Source organism: Podarcis filfolensis (genome assembly GCF_964270895.1).
Source record: "Podarcis filfolensis genome assembly, chromosome: 6".
In the NCBI taxonomy this organism is placed as follows: Eukaryota; Metazoa; Chordata; class Lepidosauria; order Squamata; family Lacertidae; genus Podarcis; species Podarcis filfolensis.
In genome coordinates, this window is record NC_139609.1 from 66,485,177 (window position 1) to 66,506,957 (window position 21,781).

The 21,781-nt window shown below is 44.0% G+C and overlaps 1 protein-coding gene across 4 annotated transcripts; it reads right to left on the reverse strand.

Annotated features, from left to right (window-relative positions):
- Positions 1-10,803: 10,803 nt before the first annotated feature.
- Positions 10,804-21,090, reverse strand: TMEM9 (transmembrane protein 9). 4 transcript variants are annotated; one of them, XM_083617577.1, is made up of 7 exons: positions 20,733-20,845; positions 19,541-19,695; positions 17,223-17,325; positions 16,215-16,306; positions 15,007-15,115; positions 13,916-14,047; positions 10,804-13,201 (listed from the first exon to the last, which is right to left on the reverse strand). In XM_083617577.1, the coding sequence occupies exons 3-7, from the start codon at positions 17,286-17,288 to the stop codon at positions 13,052-13,054; spliced, it is 549 nt and encodes a 182-aa protein (XP_083473703.1). In that variant the 5' UTR covers positions 17,289-17,325; positions 19,541-19,695; positions 20,733-20,845; the 3' UTR covers positions 10,804-13,051. The 4 variants fall into 4 exon arrangements, with proteins under 4 accessions (XP_083473703.1, XP_083473705.1, XP_083473704.1 ...); XM_083617579.1 differs by having other exon boundaries at positions 19,541-19,690; positions 20,733-20,836; XM_083617578.1 differs by having other exon boundaries at positions 20,729-20,802.
- Between the last annotated feature and the right edge of the window lie 691 nt (positions 21,091-21,781).

The following is a 21,781-nucleotide window of genomic DNA, read 5'->3' on the forward strand; positions in this document are numbered from 1 at the left end:
TTAGCTTTCTTACTGGGCAATGTGTGAAACTGCCCGTGCTTTGCAACAAACAGCTATCATCAAGGCTGCAACAGGAGCCTTTCCAGACTGATTTTATTCTGCTCTGGCTTGCCATCCAGATAGCAACCACTGAATGATATCATTCTACTCATTGTCTTCTAATTGTTGGAACTAATTTCTTCAAATTAAATTGCAGTGCACGGATCGAACAGTGAGCATTAATCTCCTAACACTGCGAGCTTTATCAACATCCATGAAATAGCCCCCTAACAGCCCTAACAGGCAAAAAAAGAAAAAATATTTCAAAAAAATACTTGTCAAGTCTTGCTATTAGGAATTGATGTCAGGGCTTGATAAAAATGAAGTAATTGTATTTGCGGTGAGGGGAGGGGGTCCTTTAGAAAATTACTGGTTCTGTCTTTATTCTTTGTCTTTCATTAGACACATTAGCCAGTCATAATTTGGCTTTTACTTTCACGTCTATCACAATGTCCTTTTTGTGTTGTTAGCAAAGTGGAAGATAAAAAAATAGAGAGCAGAAATTTCCCTATATTTTTGTTGTTGTTCAAGTTACTTTAGCAAGCCAGGGCTTTGCTTGGGTTCATGTACAGTTTTAATCACCAGTGCATAAATTTGTGTGTTACGACTTGTAGAAGTAGATCTTCCCATGCACATTCTTAGCACACACCCCAATGTTTCAAATTAATAACAAATTAAGGATGTTGTAAGTGGGTTAATCCTATGATATGCATTCCAATGCCCTCTTTAATTTTTTCAGGAATCATCATGTCCCTTAGTGCTTTTGCATTCCATCTCTTCAGAAGTAAGGCCACTGAAGGATACCTACCTTTATGGAGCACTGTTAGTGGGACGTGGGTGGCGCTGTAGTCTAAACCACTGAGCCTCTGGGGCTTGCTGATCCGAAGGTCAGCAGTTTGAATCCCCACGACAGGGTGGGCTCCTGTTGCTCTGTCCCAGCTCCTGCCAACCTAGCAGTTTGAAAGCATGCCAGTGCAAGTAGATAAATAGGTACTGCTGCGGCAGGAAGGTAAACGGTGTTTCCATGCGCTCTGGTTTCCGTCACAGTGATCTGTTGTGCCAGAAGCAGCTTAGTGATGCTGGCCACATGACCTGGAAGGTGTCAATGGACAAACATTAGCTCCCTCAGCCTGAAAGCGAGATGAACGCCACAACCTCATAGTCAGCTTTGACTGGACTTAACTGTCAAGAGGTCCTTTACGTCTACCTTGACCTTTGCATGCGTTCCTTGTGGAGAGAATGAGGAACTTAGAATTCCTCAATTGTAGACTTGGAAGGGATCCCAAGGGAACTAGTTTATTTTATTTTAGCATTTTTTTATTGAAAGTTTTCCTCATACGAGATAATAAAAAAACAAACTAATCTAAGTAAAAGGGGGAAAAAGGAAAAGGAAAAGAGGAGGAGGGGATAAAAATACAAATCCCTCTCTCAAAGGTAAATCTTAACCCTTGTCTGACACAAAAGGGGGTGGACCCTCCCAGCTCTCACCTGGGAGCTTCCCATTCTTTCCCTAGCCTTCCACCCTAGGAGATCTTCCTTTCCCTGGGAGGATGAGGAGCATGTTCACATGGCCAGTTACATTGATCAAGGATAATAATTCTGTGGCTGACCTTAGCCTCTGGGTGGTTGTTGCTCATGTTTTGCTTGTTCAAAGCGAGCTTGACAGAAGCTGACAAAGAGCCATGTAACACCTGCCAGTAAAAAGCCAGGGTTCTTGACTCATATTAGACTTTTTGGTCCTAGAATAACAGTGAATCAGGCCATCACTCAATCAGTCATCATGTGGAGATCGACCTGTCTGTAAGACCTGGATGTGAGGAAAGGAAAGCATTGCCAGACATGGAAGGATCCTTTTAAGTTCTGGAGATGAAGTTGCAGAAATGCAGTAATGTCAGGTTCGTGCCAAGCCCACAGATGACGGCTTTTCCATGCTTTGAGATAAACCAGACACAAACATTTTAAGCACGACTGTGCTGGATATTGATATACTTCAAAAGAGGCATATTCAATGCAGCTAAACAAATTGCTACTGGAAGGTGGAGGGAGCCCTTTAGCAGTCATTTGTATTCTTTGTGGTGCAGCCCGTGGAGTAGGATAGAGATGCAGAGTTGCTGGAGCTCACTTCAGTGGGGCTGGGGTGGTAAGGGTGGGGCTGCAAAATCCAGTGCTCTTGCCAATGCACTCATGAAACCCCACCTCGCTCCCACCTACCCCTGCCCCCTCCCCATCCAAGTAGGCTGCATTTACCCTGACATCAGGACAAAGGATCTGACTCAGCACACAGTGAGTATTCTTCTGCTAGTTACACTATGACATACTTATGGGTGCACATGGATGTCGGGAGATGGCACATAGATGCTGTGAGTCAAGAGCATGCTGAGAGCATTCTGGAGCTGGTGGGTGGCTTTGGGATACCTTTGGAGTCATTACTTTTGCTTGATACACAAATTGCCTTGGTGACATGGAGATTCGCCTCTGCATGGAAAGGAGTAGCTTAACTCCTATAGCCTATGCTCTGGCTATATCTAGGTTAGAGTACTGCCTTTGAAGATGCTTTGGAAACTGCATAGAGAAATGGGAAGAACTGTGTAAATGGGAAGGAAATTGGCAGAAGCAGTAAATCAGGGATGGGGAAGGCTTTTCCATTCCACCAGTCAGATCCTTATCAGGACTGGCCTCGGAGGCCAAATTTGGCAGGGAGACGAGGCTGTGCAGCTGTCAAACACAGGACATGACAATGACATCATGAGCAGGTGACCCTTTTTTTTACAGATGGAATACAAACAAAGCAAGTTATTTAATCTGAGTTTTAGTTTTAAGCAGCCATGTTGCAATAAATTGTCATCTGATTCCACCCTAATGATCATATTGGCAATAGCTAAGTTCACCAAGGAGGATGAAATTCAAAATTCCACTGAGATGCACAGTGATCTGGGAGTAACAGTGATCCAAGATAGTCAGCAAGATGATGCAGCCAAATAAACATCCCCAGCATTTCTTGATGTATAGAAAGAGTTGTCTCCAGATAATACTTATCTGCAAAGTTTTTTCTCCTGAACATGTTCTCACTGAGATGGCTTGTTGTACACATCATCATCACTTACAAATGGCATTTTTTCACATTTCCAGACGTGCTTATTGACTTGCAGAAATATGCATTTGCCTTTAAATCTTTAGGTGAAATGTGATCTTTTTGTTTTTGGAGGAAGCTGGCACTTTTTAGGACCTTCCATGAAGAAACTCAAAGCAATAATGAACAGTAGCTGTAAAGTAAGTATTTCCATTTAGGAGAGCAAATTTAATAATGTGCTGGCAATTTGCTCTTGCCCTATAGAGACCTGATTATGGACCTCCTCTATGTTCTTTGGACTGCATTATCCTGGATATGCCAAATAAATTTACTTGACCTACATGGAATCTAAGGCATTTGAGGATGTAATTGAGTGCATTCAGTGAGAGCCTGTGGGAAGTGGGTGGATTACTACATATTTAATTGAATGTAAAGTCTTGCCAGCTTCCTCACTGGGGTGAACAATGGCCAAAAGTTGTTATATATTAGCTGAATCCATTAATGAAATTTTAGGTCAAAATCGACAATATATTTTGAAAAGCTGTTTGTCTGTTCACTATGTTTACATTATGCCTGTGTTTACTATTTGAAGAGCTATTGCATTTTCATGTGTCTTAATGACATTGGCTAGTGGAAAATAGGAGGAGTACAAAGATAATAGAATTGTAGAGTTGGAAGGGACGACATGGGTAATCTAGCCCAACCCTCTGCAATGCAGGAATTGTTGGCCCAAGGTGGGGCTCAAACCCCACAACCCTTAGATTAAGAGACTCATGCTCTACCATCTGAGCTAATGCATATGAGATAGTCTGATCAAGATCTACTAGTCTGATCAATAGATTAGTCTGTGCTAGATCTACTAGTCTGATCAATGCCAATCTATTGGGTTATTGATGTTCTCATCTTGACAATGCCATGTTCTTTTTTGATAATCACTTGTAGCTGAGTAAGATTGTCTTCCATGAGCCCATAAGTGACTGTGGAGGCCAATTCTGAATCCACATGTCCTTCCACAGTGGGGATATGGTTTCTGGGCAGGAGCTGATCAAGGTGAGGGTTTGCCAAGCGTGCCTTCCTCTTAGCACATTTCTCCCTTTCATCCTGAGTTTGAGCGTCTTCAAAGTCTACGACACCTTTGGTAAAGGCTGTTCTCCAATTGGAGTGCTTGCAGGCCCGTGTTTCCCAGTTGTTGGTGTTTATACTACATTTTTTTAGATTTGCCCTGAGAGGGTCTTTAAACCTCTTTTGTTGACCACCAGCATTATGCTTTGCATTTTTAAGTTCGGAATAGAGTATTTGCTTAGGAAGGTGATAATCAGGCATCCGAGCAACATGACCAGTCCAACGAAGTCAATGTTGAAGAATCATTGCTTTGACACTGGAGACCTTTGCTTCTTCCAGTACACTGGCATTAGTTTGCCTGTCTTCCCAAGTGATGTGTAAAATTTTCTGGCGACACCATTGATGGAATTTTTTGAGGAGTTGAAGATGGCATTTATAAGTGGCTCATGTTTCACAAGCATACAGAAAGGTTGGTAGTACAATAGCTTTGTAAATAAGCATTTTTGTTTCCCTGAGAATGTCCCGGTCCTCATACACTCTACACTTCAAATGGGAGAAAGCTGCACTCGCAGAGCTCAGGCAATGCTGGATTTTGGCATCAATGTCAGCCTGATTGCCATGTTATATACAATTAGTGGTACCTAAATCAAAGCAAAGGGCACTGCATCTGTTGCAACTTTTTTAGTAGCAAATGACATGAGAATGAAGCTTGATGGGACAGCGATAAAAAGCAGGTTTTGAGGCAGAGATGGGGAACTAGTTGTTGTTAGGCTACCAGTCTCATCGTCACTGACCATAGACCATGATGGCTAGGGCTAATGAGAGTTGGAGCCCAACAATACCCTGGGAATTGTAGTTTCCCCACCAGAGCTACATTTCCCAGTTGTTGTTGTTTAGTCGTTTAGTCGTGTCCGACTCTTCGTGACCCCATGGACCAGAGCACGCCAGGCACTCCTGTCTTCCACTTCCTCCTGCAGTTTGGTCAGACTCATGTTTGTAGCTTCGAGAACACTATCCAACCATCTCGTCCTCTGCTGTCCCCTTCTCCTTGTGCCCTCCATCTTTCCCAACATCAGGGTCTTTTCCAGGGAATCTTCTCTTCTCATGAGGTGGCCAAAGTACTGGAGTCTCAGCTTCAGGATCTGTCCTTCCAGTGAGCACTCAGGGCTGATTTCCTGAAGAATGGATACGTTTGATCTTCTTGCAGTCCATGGGACTCTCAAGAGTCTCCTCCAGCACCATAATTCAAAAGCATCAATTCTTCGGCGATCAGCCTTCTTTATGGTCCAGCTCTCACTTCCATACATTTCCCAGTACATGTAACAAATTACAGTTCCCATTATTCTTTCAGGGGGTGCTTCAGTAACTGACACAGGAATCCACCCTTATTTAAATAGTTTATTATTAGGATGGGTAAAGTCTTTGGGGGAATAAAAGATGAGCTTTCCATGTTTGTTAAGACACTCTACAAAATTTTGCGGATTGCTTTATGAATGGCTTGTTGGGATTTTGTTGTTATTGATATTGTTGTTTTAAGGAGTGTTTTCCCTCCAGATTTCCAGTTGCCTAATAAGACGACCCCCAAGAAGAAACTTGCTTCTTTGGTAAAGCTCAAAGCTACAGGTGTCATAATTGTGTGCTGGTCTTCTTTAAATAGTAACACACCCATGCTGTTTCGTAAGACAGAAAACCAGCCTTAACATATAAGTAATCAATAAAGTTATACAAAATAGAGCCAGTGCTATTTTTCCAGAAAAAGAGGTGCTGGAACTCATCATAAATGCCTCCCTTGTTCTCTTATAGCAGGCTTCCTCAAACTCGGCCCTCCAGATGTTTTGAGACTACAATTCCCATTATCCCTGACCACTGGTCCTGCTAGCTAGGGAACATAGGAGTTGTAGGCCAAAAACATCTGGAGGGCTGAGGTTGAGGAAGCCTCTCTTATAATTACAATGGCTCCCACCTGTGAGGTGTCAGAACTGAGTTCCAGTGAGTTCCAGCTGGGAAAAAAGACCTAAATAGATCTAATGCTTTAAATGTAAAGGTCAGTGTCTGTAGTCCATCCCATAATTGCACCACCTTGGATTCACACGGATTTCATTTGGGCCTCATGCATAACTGTGGTCTGGACTTCAGCCACTGACTTCCACTTTGTGCACATAAACATGTTTACTTGTAAGGGACAACATCTCTATTGTTCCTATTTAATTGCTACTGGCTTATATGAAATTTTCCATTTTTGAAAGATTCAGGAACATGCTACTCTAGGGCATTCTTGAGCCAGTATTTTTAGAAAATATATTCTGGCTACCATAGTACTTTTAAAATATAATGGTGGTCATAATATATTTTCTTGAGCGGTTGGGATCGGAACCAACTGCAGAAACAATATTTTTCAAGAAGCTACCCTTAAAAAAGCATCTGGCCTATGTATCTTATGGGAATCTGCTAATATACATTAATAATAATAATGACGATGTTGGTGATGTTTGAAAGCTTTTAGGAGAAAGATGGGAACCAAATGATCCCACCTCTAGGAGAGGATCTCTTTCCTGATGGAAGAACCTTGTCCCCCCAGCAGATCCCGATGGTAATCTTGTCTCGTAATTTATAATGTGCATCCTGGTATGGAGTCGATCCCAAGAAGACAAAACAGCACAATGAGCAAACCAGTAGTTAAAACGGTAGATGGATGCGTACAGACCTCTTAACATTGTCTCATTCTGTGCAATAAGACTATGCCCTTGCTGAGGCCCTGAGATTGACTTCCCAAGTTGGATATCTTGACATTTAACAGGGGGGAAATATACAAGAGAAAGCAGAACTCGCAGTGCAGTACCATGCACGTCTGTTCAGAAGTCCCACTGTGTTTGGCTGCGCTTACCCTCAGACAGAGTCTGCGTATGATTGTAACCTAGTTGATTTCTTCCCCTCATCTATATATATCACCGTTTCAACACTGAACTCTGTTCCCAGTTTATCACTTAAAATTTATTTTAGTTTATGTGCATTGAAGTATTTAATGGGTTTATTTTAGATGTAGAGAGAAAAAAACATAATAAATCATAAGCAACATTGTAGGAAATAATCTTGAACTCTGAGACACCGCCCCCCCCCCCGCCTCCACTGGATCTTGGCAGGATCCTTTGACAGCTGCAATAATAAATGCATGGTTTCCTTTGCATAAAACGAAATTGGATGGATTCAAAATATCTTGTGCCCTGAAGCAGTTTTGGACAGTTAGCATCTGCCCACACCTTTCAATAGTTGCTAGCAAAATGTGAAGGTGTCAATCTGGGCATTCTTTCTTTTTCCTCCCTGGCGAATTCTAGAAAGTTTCCCCAAACACTAGGAAATGAGCCAGAAACATCAGGAAGTGAGAGGAATGTGGGAAGTAGGATCCTAGATGGTGGCCTTTCCAAACCTCCTACATATTTAGTTATATGCTTCCCGTTTGGCCAAGGAATAAGCGGTGGAGGCTGGTCCATATGGGCAAATGGGGCACTGCCCAACCATCCTTAGTCTGCCCTCAGTGTGCTACCACAGGCCTGTCTTACAGAGAGTGGCATTGCCTGTCAGCTTCCTCCTCTTAGTCTCAGCGTTGTGCCTTGTAGGACCCAGCAGGGAGGAGGTTGGAAACAAAACTAGAAGTAGTTGACTCTGCCAGCCATTGACTCTGGCTCCACCTTCTGTTGAACTCCTTGTCTCCTTCCCCATCAGTTGTTGTTTAGTCGTTTTCCAGGCCGTCTTCCACTGCCTCCCGCAGTTTGGTCAAACTCATGTTGGTAGCTTCCAGAACACTGTCCAACCATCTCGTCCTCTGTTATCCCCTTCTCCTTGTGCCCTCCATCTTTCCCAACATCAGGGTCTTTTCCAGGGAGTCTTCTCTTCTCATGAGGTGGCCAAAGCATTGGAGCCTCAGGTTCAGGATCCCATCAGTAGCAATGCCCATAAGACAGGATGCATGCATGACACAAACTCACACAAATCAAGTCACATGGGAAGGGACAGCTCCAGTACCTACCAGTCTGTTTCTAGGCACAATTCAAAGGGATGGCTATGACCTATAAAGCCCTTCTGTCATGGAATGGTAGGACGCAGAGGAACGGTGGGGAGAACCAGCTGGGGAACTCCCAAAGGAAGATGCCTCAGAGCCAGGGGACTGGTGGTGGGATTACAATAAGTGGTCAGTGGGAGAAGAGGGAGAAGACTGGGAGGAGGAGGTATCAGAGGCTGAAAAGGTAACAGACTTATTCTGACAGGTTTCTGTTATATGTGGTGGATAAATGCTTTCATGCTTGGACTTAACTGCTGTTCCCGTCTCCATGGTTGGTTGTTGTATATATTACTAGTGTGTTTGTTTTTTATTCGATTTTTGAATGTAGTAAGCTGCCCTGAGTGATGCTTTTACCCCTGAAGGGTGGACTATGAAAGTATTATTAAGATAAAACAAAACAATGCCAAATATAGACCAACAAAATAAAAAATATTTTTTCAAAAATGGCTACCCACACTCCCACCCCCTCCCCCATTTTCCCAACCATAGGAAGCTGCCTTATATCAATTCAAGTCATTGGTCCATGCAGCTCAGTGCTGCCAACAAAGCCTGGCAGTGGCTGTCCAGGGTTTCAGGCAGGAATCTCTCTCAGTCCTGCCTGGAGATGCTGGGGATCAAAGCTGGGATCTTCTGCTGGCAAAATCTCTCCCCACTTCTTGAAGAATGATAAGAATTTCAGCATGGCCTCTCTCTCCAGAGGGAGCCTCAGGACACCTTTGTTCACAGTTACACCCAGGTGCCTGGCAGATGCTCCCTATAGTCAATAGCAGATGGTGCGGTGGGGCGGCAGTGTTCACCTGACCTCCTGACAGCTGAGTCACTGCTGCTTACTGGGAAGGAGAGAGGCAAGGTGGTGGGGAGGCCAGCACAGTGCAAACACAGCGACAGAGCCAATATGGTATTCCTGGTGGTGTGTTTGCACCATGCTAAGCTCTCTGCCACTTTGGCCCTCTCCCTCCTTCTTGGAAAGCAGCGGTGACTCAGCTGTTGGGAGACCAAGTAAGTGCCACCATGACATTCACTACTGCCTGTTGCCCTGTACCATTTAGTTACAGTGTATGCGTCCTTCTCACAAGATTGTCACTCTCCCAGTGTGGTGGCAGATGGTTGAAATTTACCACTGCAGAGAACCATTCCATCTCTCTGTGTGTGTTTATGTGTGTGCCTAAGACCTCACAATGAAAGCATCTTAAAATTGATGTGGCCATTATCTAATCGAAATGCAATAGATATCTGGCATCCACATGGGAATTTTATTTCTCAAGCTTTTAAAAAATCATTTTAAACAAAACAATGCCAAGCTTGTCTTATAAACATCTGTGGTAATTTTCGGGTGTGTGCAAAAAGGTCTTTCTACATAACTTTTTTAGGAGCTTAAGGACTGAATTACTAGGGCTGTGTGAAACATTAGGACAGAATCCAGCTATGCCTCAAAGAGAAACTTTAGGAGCACATGCCAAGACACGCTTGAGGAGCAACATCTGGAAACTTTTCCGAAGGAGAGGTGAGCCTGTTAGGATCTCCCTACTCTCTTGCAATTTCCATTCCCCTTTATCCCTTCTGCATCTCAAGATGTCTGATTAACATCTTTACCACCCATTAGGACAATAAAGGCTTATTGTGAAACAGAGGGAGGAGGTTTATTTATCTGGGTATTTACAAACCACCAACTCACAAGAAAAATATTGTAGCAGTGCACAGCAAAAAGGCAATAAAAACCTAAAACGTAAGCCCAAATTAACAGCAATGAATGCTATAAAAAGGCTTGGTAAAACAAAAATGTTTTCAGCAGATGAAACATCAGAATTGAAGGTGCCTGTCTGGTTTCAATAGGAACAGCGTTCCAAAATACTGGTGCCGCCATGGTTCGAATAGAAGCTAAATGAATCTGACGATTGAAACTAGGTGTGTGATTTTGCTTTGGATGAAGTCCAGATCCAGAACTGAAGTGATTTGGGCTATGTCCAAGGTGAAACAAGGTGTCTCAGGAGTGGCTCAAAATGAATTGGCCCCTTCCTGAAGCCTTGCGTCCACCTTGGAGGCTTGGAGAGTACAGTCTTAGAATGTCTGTTAAAATGGGTCAGATTTGGCAGCCACAATGTTCTGAAATCTTGTGAGTAAGTGCAATGGAAGTCTGAGGGATCTTCTTTGATGTAGCCATGCGTAGGATCAAAGCTCATATATTCTTTGAATGCATTGTTTCTCAGTTTAATTACTCAGAGGACTCACAGAATCAGCAGCTAAAATAACTTTGCCTTGCACTGCCACATTTTCTATTGGGAAAGTGTTGCATTTTCAGGTACAAAAAATAAGGGGTGCTCTCTAAATATCACTTTGATTTGTTAAATATTTGTCTGAGAAAATGGGCTGGCCTAAAATGACAAAAGGCCTTCAAGATTTCAAGAGATCTGAACAGAATCCACACGAGGGAGCACTTGAGTCAGATCAGTGCAGTATAGCTGCAGAAAGGTACCATACAGAAGCCATCATTGAGAAAATACAAGAGGATAGACTATAGGCAGATCCTATTGCTTAGCAGAAGTGCAATGGGTACATGGATCACAAAAGACATGGGTTACACACCAGTTTCTTTGTTTAATGAATAGATGCTGCATAGTAACAAGGATTTCCCAATCTGCCAGAGATTCCTTAAGGGGAATGAACAGAACAGGTCACTTAATACATAAACATCTCTTTCATGCAGCAGGAAAAAGGTCATCCTTAAACACCTTTTGCTGTTGACTTTTTCATTGGAGAAACCATTATTACTACATGACATTACAGGAATGCACTAGGTTTAAACTACGCCCCCTTCACCAGTGGTACCATGCTGACAGGACAACCTGCTGTGGGTACCATGAAAACGGAAGCGTATCTCAATCTCCTCCAGCCTCCAGACGCTTGTACTACCAGCTCATGTGAACTGAAGTCCAAAACAATGGGAGACCACCAATTTGGGGAAGGCTGGTATATGTGATATTACATATGCAGCAGCCATATTGCACATAGCTAGGCTGTCAACTGTGGACCAAGTAAAACAAAACTGAGTACTGAGTACTGGAACGTCACTATGAACAACTGCCCATATTTGAATTGGCACCTTGTAAAGCCAAATTGAAATCCAAAGCGTAGTATTCAACTAAATCTTACTTAGAGTAGACCCAATGAAATTAATGGACATGACTAAGGCAGGCCTATTAATTTCAGTGGGTGTACTCAGAGTAAAACTTGACTGACTACACCCAATATTTTTATAAGCAACATTTCGCACTGGGATCGAGAGTCCAGTTTCTATGTACTGAAACAAATTCCCACAAGCCGAATGACAATTCTCCTTGCGCAAGACACACATGAAAGCAAATGCAAAGGTATTGTTTTATTATGAAGATTGTTATATTTTTGAACTACCTGAACTTTTTCATCACAGTATAAAATAAATAAACAGATAAATAAAAGCAGGGTCCATTTTGTATGCAGATGCACAATTCTTGGAGGGTATACATCAAATCAAGCTCATTAACGTGTGGAAAACTCTGTGCTTGCAACTAGAAATGTGTGAGCAAGTATTTATTCTCCCCACTCATGCTTCCATGGAACCCAGTTTAAAATCTTAGACCTACTCCAACAAGCAATACAGACAACTCTCAACTTACGCAGGAGTTTTGGGAATAGCACATAAAGCCAAAATTGTGTATAGTCAAAACACATTGGCTGCAATGGCAGGTGGCATTGACACAGTCTCCCCGCCCCCCCCCCCCCGCCCCCCAAATGTGTGCCCCCTTTTTATTTTTTAAATTCAAAATTTGCCAAGTGCATAAAGCTGAACGTGCACAAGTTAAATGCACGTAAGTTGCAAGTTATCTGCATCTTGTACCTCTGGATCAAATGAAGAGATTACAAACATCTCCTTCCTGGCTTAGATTAACCACAGTTTCTTTTGACTTCCAGACCAGGAACTTGGGTCATCTTTAACAATGGTTTATTGTAACAAACCCTACTTTAAACAAAGTTTGTTACTGTTGACATAACAAAACTTTTATTACTTGTTTGGTGCAAAGTTAAGCAGTCTTAAAGTCTCCAAAGGAAGTGCTTCTGAGAGTTCATGATGTAATATCTAAATGCATTTCATTTATTATATCTTTTAATGATCAGAGCCAGAACCTTCTCTTTGAAAGATTAGAATACTTCACTGTCAGCTTCTTCTCCTTCTTCTTTTGCAATAATGAAAGTTCAGCAACAAAATATTGCCCCGTTCTTCACAGTTAAACTAGGCGTTCGCCTGGCAGATTACAAGACACAGCACAATTTGCTGCTATTTTTAGCTTCTGGAAAGATACAAAGAAGCTAAAGGTGGTTGTTTTTTGGACTTCCCACAGCTCGCATTTAAATTAAGGGGCAACACTCACTGCTTGGTGAGTGAAATATAGTTTGAGACCAAGGGTGGAGAACCTGTCTGTGGCTGTCCAGATATCACTGGACTCCAACTCCCATCAGCTCCAACCAACATGGCCAATGCCCAAGGATGATGGGAGACGGAGCCAAGCAGCATCTTGGGGGTCATAAGTTCACACCTGTTTCAGATGATGGGGAAGACAAAGGGCTTCCACCTTATGGGCTAGAATAAGATTGGGATGCACAACCAGTGGCTTCTTTCAACTGAGCTTGCTTTCTAAGGGGGGGAAAACAAGCAAAACAAACTAGAAAGGGCAAGTGCAAGAAGTTTTAAGCTACAGGTCTTGGGGTTTGCACTGGCTAACCGAAATTACCTGCCCAGCTAACCAGCAGCTGCTGCTCTCTCCCAGACTGCAAACCTTCCATGAGATCTAGCTGAGCATCTTGTGTCGGTCAAACACCGTCTTCCGCTGCTCCTGCACCTGACGCTTCCACCGTTGCTGGGCTCCCTCCACTCTCTCCAACACTGTGTTTGCCCGGGTGGCGGCCGAAGGGCGTATTGCTGCCAGTGAATGGGCATCCTGCAACACCGAAAGAATAAACGCCTCAAGGATCTACAAAGGGGCAATGCATTTCAGAAGTAGAATGCTCAACAGTGACACATCAAAGGAAACCTGAAACAGGCTCCCCCAACTTCCAGTCCCCAGATGTTGTTGGACTACAGCTCCCATCATCGCTGACTGTGCTAGCTGGGGCCAATAGGGCTTGCAGTCCAATAACATCTGGAGGCCCAGAATTGGGGAAGTCTGATTGGATTTCTTTTAAGTGTTGACACCTTTTGGCAAGCCTTCATGGAGAAAAACCACCTGGAGGATCTCTGCGGCCAGAAAGATAAAATTTCAATGAAACTTTTCCAGTTTTGCACAGTTGGGATTGTACGGACCGTGTGCCTGCAGTTTCAGCATTCATCATGAGAAACAGTTATCTGGCACATCATGGAAGTTAAAAAGGTCTGGCCAATGTCTGAGAAAGGATTGCAAGCCACAGTAAGGTGGAGAAGGCATCTGAGTGTCAGGGAGCAAAGCACTTTTATCTTTGGGGTTTTCAAAGGACTGGATAGAATATTGTCTGTCCTTTGGCGGGTGAGTCATAAACGTGATGGAATATTCCCCTCTATTCTGTTGCCCCTTTAGAATGCTGATTAAGTTAGCAGATGCTGAGGTTAGGACTCACGCCTCATGCAGTCTACTTTCGCCCCAGTCTGCTCATTATCAAGAGGAAGGCATCATGCTCACCTCGCTTTCCTCTTCATTGTGCAGGGGCTGGGTGTAGGCATCCGGCTTGCGGATGAGGGGGTCGACCACCATCAGAAAGACCATGTAGAGCAGAAGGGCTCCAATCACTGAGAGGTAAATGATGATGATGACCTGCCAAAGGTCAGCAAGGAAACTGGATGAAGCAATTCTTAAGCCATCAGGTTCTGCAAGTCACACAGCCTCTATTGCAACATAGGTCTCTTCAGAATGATTTAGGAAGCATGATGTGACAGTTCCAAGTTAACCTTCAAGTTAGCAGGAATTAAACCATCCAGAAGCCAACTCCTAACTAGTGGAAAAAACCCCAGCTCATTTCGCTGCAACCCCCTTAATGTGAACAGGGTTCATCTAAGCTACAATTTCCAGAGAACCAGGGACTTTTGATGTGGCCACTGAGGCACAAGCTTGCTCCATGGACTTGTGCAGGACACACTACTCCTGCTATAAACCCATGCATGTACCTCCAGCTATAAATCATTCAAGTTGTGGAGAAAGTGGATAGAGCTTTCTCTCTCTCTCATAATACAAGAACTCAGGGACATCCAGTGATGTTGGAAGATTTGGGGCAAAGTATTGATTCACACCTTGCAGTTAAACTATGGAATTTGCTGCCACCAGAGCCAGTGATGGCCACCAACTTGGACGGCTTCAGAAGAGGATAAGATATATTTGTGGAGGATAAGGCTAGCAATTCAGCCATGATGGTTATGTTCTACTTCCATTGTCAGAGGCTGTGTAACTCGAAATACCAATTGCTGGGAATCACAGATGGGGAGTTGCACTCAGGTCCTGCTTACAGGCTTCCCATAGGCATCTGGTGGGCTGCTGCCTGATCCAAGTGCTGGGGGGAAAAGGGGCCTTTGGCCTCATTCAGCCGGGCTCCTCTTATGTTTGGAAAAGCCACATGAGAACCAGTGGACTAGAAATTCAGAAATGGTTGGGACAACCATTAGTGCTATGTCCTTCATGGGTTGACCCTCAACCCTACTCATCCAAAATTACCAATGGCCACAATTCTGTTCTATACAGTGAGAAGGAGAGGCAGTGCAAAGGCTCATCTTGTCTTGTACCTTGATGGTGGTAGTGCTTCGCTCTTCATACTTGCACTCACACAGCAGGCAATATGCCTCGACATCGTTCCCCGGCACAGGCATCGGCTCCACCACATGCAGGCAGTTGCTGCAATGATAGCAAGAGATGAGCATCAACAGCGGGAATCAAAGCTCTCCTCTGTCACAGAACGCAGCAGGAATGGCTGTCACCTGTGACTCTTCTGTTCCCATCAGCCCCAGCCGATTATCAGGGTTAGTCTATTATATATTTTATTTAGCAAGTGTTATATATGTCGCCGAATGAAAGGCCAACCAACTCTAAAGCACAAAGTAACGTAACATATTCCTTAGAAAATACTGATAAAATCGACAGACTTTAAATGGAAGTTAAATGTTAATGGGTTGCATCCCATGCTAGTCATGCAGAAAACAGATCCACTGAAATGCATGGACCGGAGTAATTTAGGTAATTCCAGTGGATCTACTCGGAATACAACTTGGTTGGATGCAACCTAATACAATGAGCAAAATACTGTAAAATGATCAGTTTTAAAAACAAATATACATAATAAAATTGCATGTATGGTAGGTTTGCCAAAACAACAACAACAAAAGTTTTTGCAGGCATTGGGGGGGGGGATACTATGAAGGCACTGTCCTAGTATGAATAGGTGGGGAGTTCCAGAGAATAGACTGATTGCCACAGTAAAAGACTGATTTCTCACAAATGCACAGCAAACGTCATGTGATACTAGTGCTGTAGATCAAAGTGGGTGCCTATGGGATAAGGCGATGGGAGTTCAGCTGGACTTGGACAGTGCTGCAGGTGGCCATTGGGGATCCCTGTTCACGGCAGTGGGGAACCAAGGGAGTGTTTTCTGAGGTGGCACAGGACATTCTGAACTTGAGCTCACTGCTTCCAACAAACCTTCCCAGCAACATCAGGAAGGGATTGGAAAATGGTTGCAGATGTAAGATAACAACCATTTCTTCATTGTTTCCCTACCTTATGACTTCAAAATATGAATGGGGAATTGTAGCACTTTGGGAGGCCCTAATTCTCAGTAAGAAGCAGCTATTTACAAAACCTGACTATTTGCAGTAGCTGGTTTTGAGCCAGAGAGTCTTCTGGAACAGTCCCCTGGGGAACTATGTTGTACAGTTTTTGCAAAGGTCATTTGCTATGCCATTAGAGGATGTAAAACTTCAGTTGAAGATTGACTCACCAGTCCTTCTGTGACACATTCTTCTTGTAAATCTGTCCACTGATATTCCTATATGGGGGGCAGACACACTTGCAGCGGATGTCCTCAAAGCTCTAAAGAAGCAAAGTAAGATAGGAATGCAATAAAGACTATTTGGCAAAACATCCCGCCCCACCAGAGAATGAGATTTGCAGCAGGGTCAACACTTGATTTCACTAGTGAGCTTTCTCTCCTATCTAGTAACTGCAATATCCATTCGCATTGATATCCTGCCGGATCTTGAAGACATGCCTGTTTCATTCCTCTGAATTTGAACTTCTTAATCCAATTGTTTTAATTGCTTTTTTATAGTTCACTGTTTAATTCTCATACCATTCAGTGGGTTTGTTTTATTGTATATTTTTAATATGAGTGTTTTTAATATTTTGATGGAATAGTTTTATTGTGCATTTTAATTATGTATGAATTTTATAATTGATTTTATGCTTATAAACCACTTAGAAGCCATTATGGAATATAAGCAGTATTCAAATCCAATAATAATCATAATTAATGCAAATTATCTTTTTGTAAAAAAATCCTAATAGCCGGATGGAAGTGGTTTGCAATCCATGTGTCAAAAATTCTGATAGAAAGCGGTTCTTAGTTAACTAAGTTAACCAAAATACAACTAGACAGCAGCCAACAAAAATCCAAGTATTACTGCATGGTTATATGGATGTTTGTTCAAAAGTACCGTTGAGCTCAGTGTTGAGCTTTATTTACTCCCAAATATAAATGTCCTGAACCTCAGCCTCACATATAATATTATCAGCAATCAAGTTAACCTAACCTTGCACATACAAAATAGGTAAGACAACATTTTTGGGAGGATGAACTCAGTGTAAGAGATGCACATGCAAAGTCTCTACTACCAAAGCCAATGGGACTCTCAACTTAGCCTGGAATGCTGTGCAATTACTTCCCTATGCAATGTCTCTTTCATTTCTCACTTGCATTGAGTGCTTTCACCACTGCCACCCCCTTTACCTTGCTGGTCTCTGATGGTGGTATTACAATACACCAAACAACAGCTGCAAGTAACACGAATTTCATGATTTCCTCAGAAATGCCACATAAGCATTGCAGGAACCTGAAACAAAAAAGAAGAAGTTCAGTCAGCAAACTCTTTCTGAAGTTCCACATGTAACTCCTAGAAGAGGCTGTGTCTCACTGACACAGAGTGCCAGAAGGTAGAATGTCAGAGATGGGAGAGTCCTCTTCCTCGAACCCTAGAGAGACACTGCCTGTCAGTGTAGACAGTACTGGGCAAGATGGACCAGTGGTTTGATTCAGTACAAGGCCTCTTCCTTTGTCCCTGCTTTTCTGCTTAATTGTCAGTGTACCATGGACCACAGAGATGCCTCCTCCTTATATTTTGGCTCCAGCCACCTCAGGCTAGGTGCAGATGTTGGAACCAGGCCTATAAACACAAAGTAGCATAAAATGCAGCAATAGGAAAGTCAACTTGGGTTTGCTCCCAGGTGAGAGAATGGGGCAGCTACAGGCAGGGGAGGGAAATGTCAGTTAACCTGACATCAAAATGACAGGTGGACAGCCTGGGAGCATCTCCAGTGAAAGCACGAATGCAATTCACAAACACACATCCATTTTGTGACTTTGCTCATTCATATTGTTTTGCTGATTTATATTGTTTTCCTTGTATTTATTGTGCAATGGGAGTCGTAGTTCAAAACATTTGGACGGCACAAGGTTGGTAAAGCATGGATTAAAGTATATGGAGCTTATTTGTTTAGCAAAAAATAATCTTAAGTAATTTTTTTGAAGTACAGCAAGCCCACAACTTAAGTGGGGGTTACGTTCTGGAGATCAGGCCTAAAACCAAAATCGCATATAGTCAAAACATATTGTATTCAATGGCGGGTGGGATTGCCAAAGCCTTTTTTCCAGAACCTTTGCACTTCTTTTAAATTATGTTTTGGTTTGGTTTTGCCATGCATGTAAAGCTGAATGTGCATGATTTTGTAAAAAAAAAGAAAATTGCATAACCTGCAGGCTTACTGTATATGAAACTATGAAAGTAGAAAGTGAGGAATTATTATGCCACTCATAGGTAAAGGTAAAGGTACCCCTGCCCGTTCGGGCCAGTCTTGCCAGACTCTAGGGTTGTGCGCTCATCTCACTCTATAGGCCGGGAGCCAGCGCTGTCCGCAGACACTTCCGGGTCACGTGGCCAACGTGACAAGCTGCATCTGGCGAGCCAGAACCGCACACGGAACGCCGTTTACCTTCCCGCTGGTAAGCGGTCCCTATTTATCTACTTGCACCCGGAGGTGCTTTCGAACTGCAAGGTTGACAGGCGCTGGGACCGAACGACGGGAGCGCACCCCACCGCGGGGATTCAAACCGCCGACCATGCGATCGGCAAGTCCTAGGCGCTGAGGTTTTACCCACAGCGCCACCCGCATCCCTATGCCACTCATAATAGTATACAAATGAGTCATCTGGGGCAGTTCTTTACCTGTAATGCCAAACCATGGTTGAGATGAGTCCTGGGCTTCTAGGAACCCAGTTTGCAGGACAAATGTAAATGACAGGTTGCTGGTTTAGTATATTCCGTGGCAAATGGGTTTGTTACAAACCAGATTTCCCACTATTTAAACTGGTTTAGGGAAAGGTCTGTGTAAGGCCAAGGTTCACTCATATCACACTGAAACATAGAATCACAGAATTGTAGCGTCGGAAGGGACCATGAGGATAATTTAGTCCAACCTCTGCAATGCAGGGAATCGTTTGCCAAATGGGGTTCGAACCCATGACCCTCAGATTGAGAGTCTCATGCTCCTGAATTGGACCCTGCTTGTAATTCCCATGGAAAATTCATCAGTACAGTATGTGATGATCGCTACCACTGACTCAGGTGGCTTAAAAAAAGAGAGAGAAGCTTCACAGAGGATTGTGCCGTCAAGGGCTGATGCAGATGACAGCTGAATAGAACCTGCACCTTCAGACATCGTATACCTCTGGTGCGGAGGTCAAACAAAAGGAAACGTATGACTAAGCAGGGATACATTTCCATATGCCCTCCCGAAGGAATGCAATGAAAAGCGATCAATCGGCAGCATCCTGCGTGCAGATAATATTCTCTCCGGCAATTAAAACCCCTTCATTGAGCATGTCCGCACATTCACTCTCAGCATAGAGAAAACCGACCAGTTTGCAGAAATTTGGCGGCCCCCAAATTTAGCGACTGGAGGATGCAAACGAAGCCACGAAGCTCTCCCCCCATCCCGCTTGCCCCCCATAACTGGGGCGAGGAATTATTCGCTATGCAATATAATACCCACCGAAGCTGCAGCAGCTCCTAGAAGCAGAAGAATCCACGCTAATCTCCACCGGTATTTTTTTCCCCTGCTGACATCATCAAAACAGACACTGCTCGCAACCAACCAAAAGCCTTGTCCCAGAGGACGCGTTGAGGGATCGTTTATAATTTCCTACCCTTGGATTCACAAGAAAAAGTAAAGAAGAAAAGAGGCGCTCTTGTGGATTAAAAGATTCGACAGCTAACCTACACGCAAGGCGACTGCACGTTTGTACGCATTTGCCTACGAATTCGAAAGACAGGAAAAGGTGGTCAGGCTGGCTTCTGTTTCAACTTTGCAGATTGCAGATTGACCCTGCAGTTTTGGAAAACCATGTCAGTCTACTCCGCCTCAGTTGCTGTTAACAACAACGACACAGTATCAATATGCATGGCAATTGACAGAGTAGTTTTAGCACCCACCCCAAAAAAGCCCCAGGTCCCGGCAATTTATAGTCTAGGTTTCGACTGAAGGGGAAAACAGGAGGGCAGAAGAAGGAAAGAGAGTCACAGCACAAAGAGATTAAGTAGCCTACGCAAACACAGTTCCATAATTCAGTTCCATAATTTTCCGCAGCCTAAGGAAACAGTGCCTTTGAACATGTACAGAGCTCACTGCACTTGTGTAACGGGAATCACCACCTCCTCTGCTTTTAACGGTATGAAGGAATCGCCGTCTAACCGAGGATATAGGGAGAGTAGAAAAACCGTCTATTTACAACCCACTGCAGAAAAGTCTAATGCGATGGTAATTTTTAAAAGTGCTGGGTTCCTTTCGCCCCACGGGAATCGAAACTTTGCTCTTCTTTTATCAAGCTCCGTTCCTCCTCCTTTTGAAGCAGCCTCTTAGACCTGTGGTTAGCTCAGTTTGGTAAGAGCGCACGAGACTCTTTAATTTCAGCGTTGTAGGTTCGAGCCTCACGCTGGGCAAAAGATTTCTGCATTACATGGAGATCGACTAGATGACACTCGTGCTCCCTTCCAAGTCTACAATTCTATGGTTCTAGTCTAGTCGAACGCGACAGGGAACCTGTGGTCCCCCAGATGTTGTTGGATACCAACGCTCCCATCAGCACCGGCCAGCATAGCCAGTGATCCGGGATGATGGGAGCGGCACATGTCAAAGCGGCGCATTGAAGGCAACGCACCACACCAGGGGGCGCAAACGTACGCACCCTTCCGTGGACTGGTAGGTCTTCCTTCTGAGTAAGCAGCGGCACTTGGCTCCGCGAGTTCTGCAGCTGGCCAGGGAGCTCAGCTTGCTCGAGGAGCAAAGTGTTAATGAAATAGATAGGAAGTGGCGTAGCCGAGGAAGGCGGGCTCCAGGGGTGGGAAGTGCGCCCTGCTGGTGGGCATGAGGTTGTGCCGGCGCAATGGCTGCGGTGGACTGTGTCCTGAAGCTAGGAGGCAGCGCACTGACGCACAAAAGCCAGCTAGAGACCCTGAGAGCGGAGTCCTTGCGCGGGGCGGCTGCTCTTGTGCACAAGCTCCGCGAGGCGGGACAGAGGCGGTGCATAATCGTGCACGGCGCAGGGTAGGAACATAGCAGCGCAGATCTGGCGCGGGGGGCGGGGGGACTGGGCAGGGCTTCTCCCACGGTTGCGTGGCAAGGAGACCCTCCCCTCCAAACGCGCGCCGCCACCAGGGAAACGCAGCGCTGTAGTGCTGACCCGAAAGCAAGCAAATCTGTGCACGATTATCAATGGGATTTCCTAGGAAGCTTCACATCTAATACGGTCTTCATTCCTAGAGAGGACGCAACCGATCACAAATTGCAAAGGAACTTGATTTCAATAAGATAAATAACTATTTCCGCATTTCCCCCTTCCGCTGTCAACAATTGCCCCGCCTCTCTCTCCATTGCCCACTGTTTTATTTACAGTTGATGAATGGCAGATTTTCAAGCAGTGGAAACAGGAGAGAACACCCGTCATCTCACTTTGCCTACTGACAAGACCAGTCCTGCTTGCTATTGTATTTATTGATGCTAGGATTAAACCATGGGTTGCCCATGGGTGCTCCAGTCATTTCGAGTTACACTGAAGCATGTCATATGTTGCTTGCTTCTTGTGTTTCATACCATTGGAAATTTCTTCTAGTGTGTATTGCATAATGTAGGGTGAAGTTCGGAGAACCTGACAGATCTGTTATGCTGTACATTGCTGTATAGAATAGATGACCCTAGAGATCCTACAATAAAAGAAAAACAGTTCTATGAGATTTT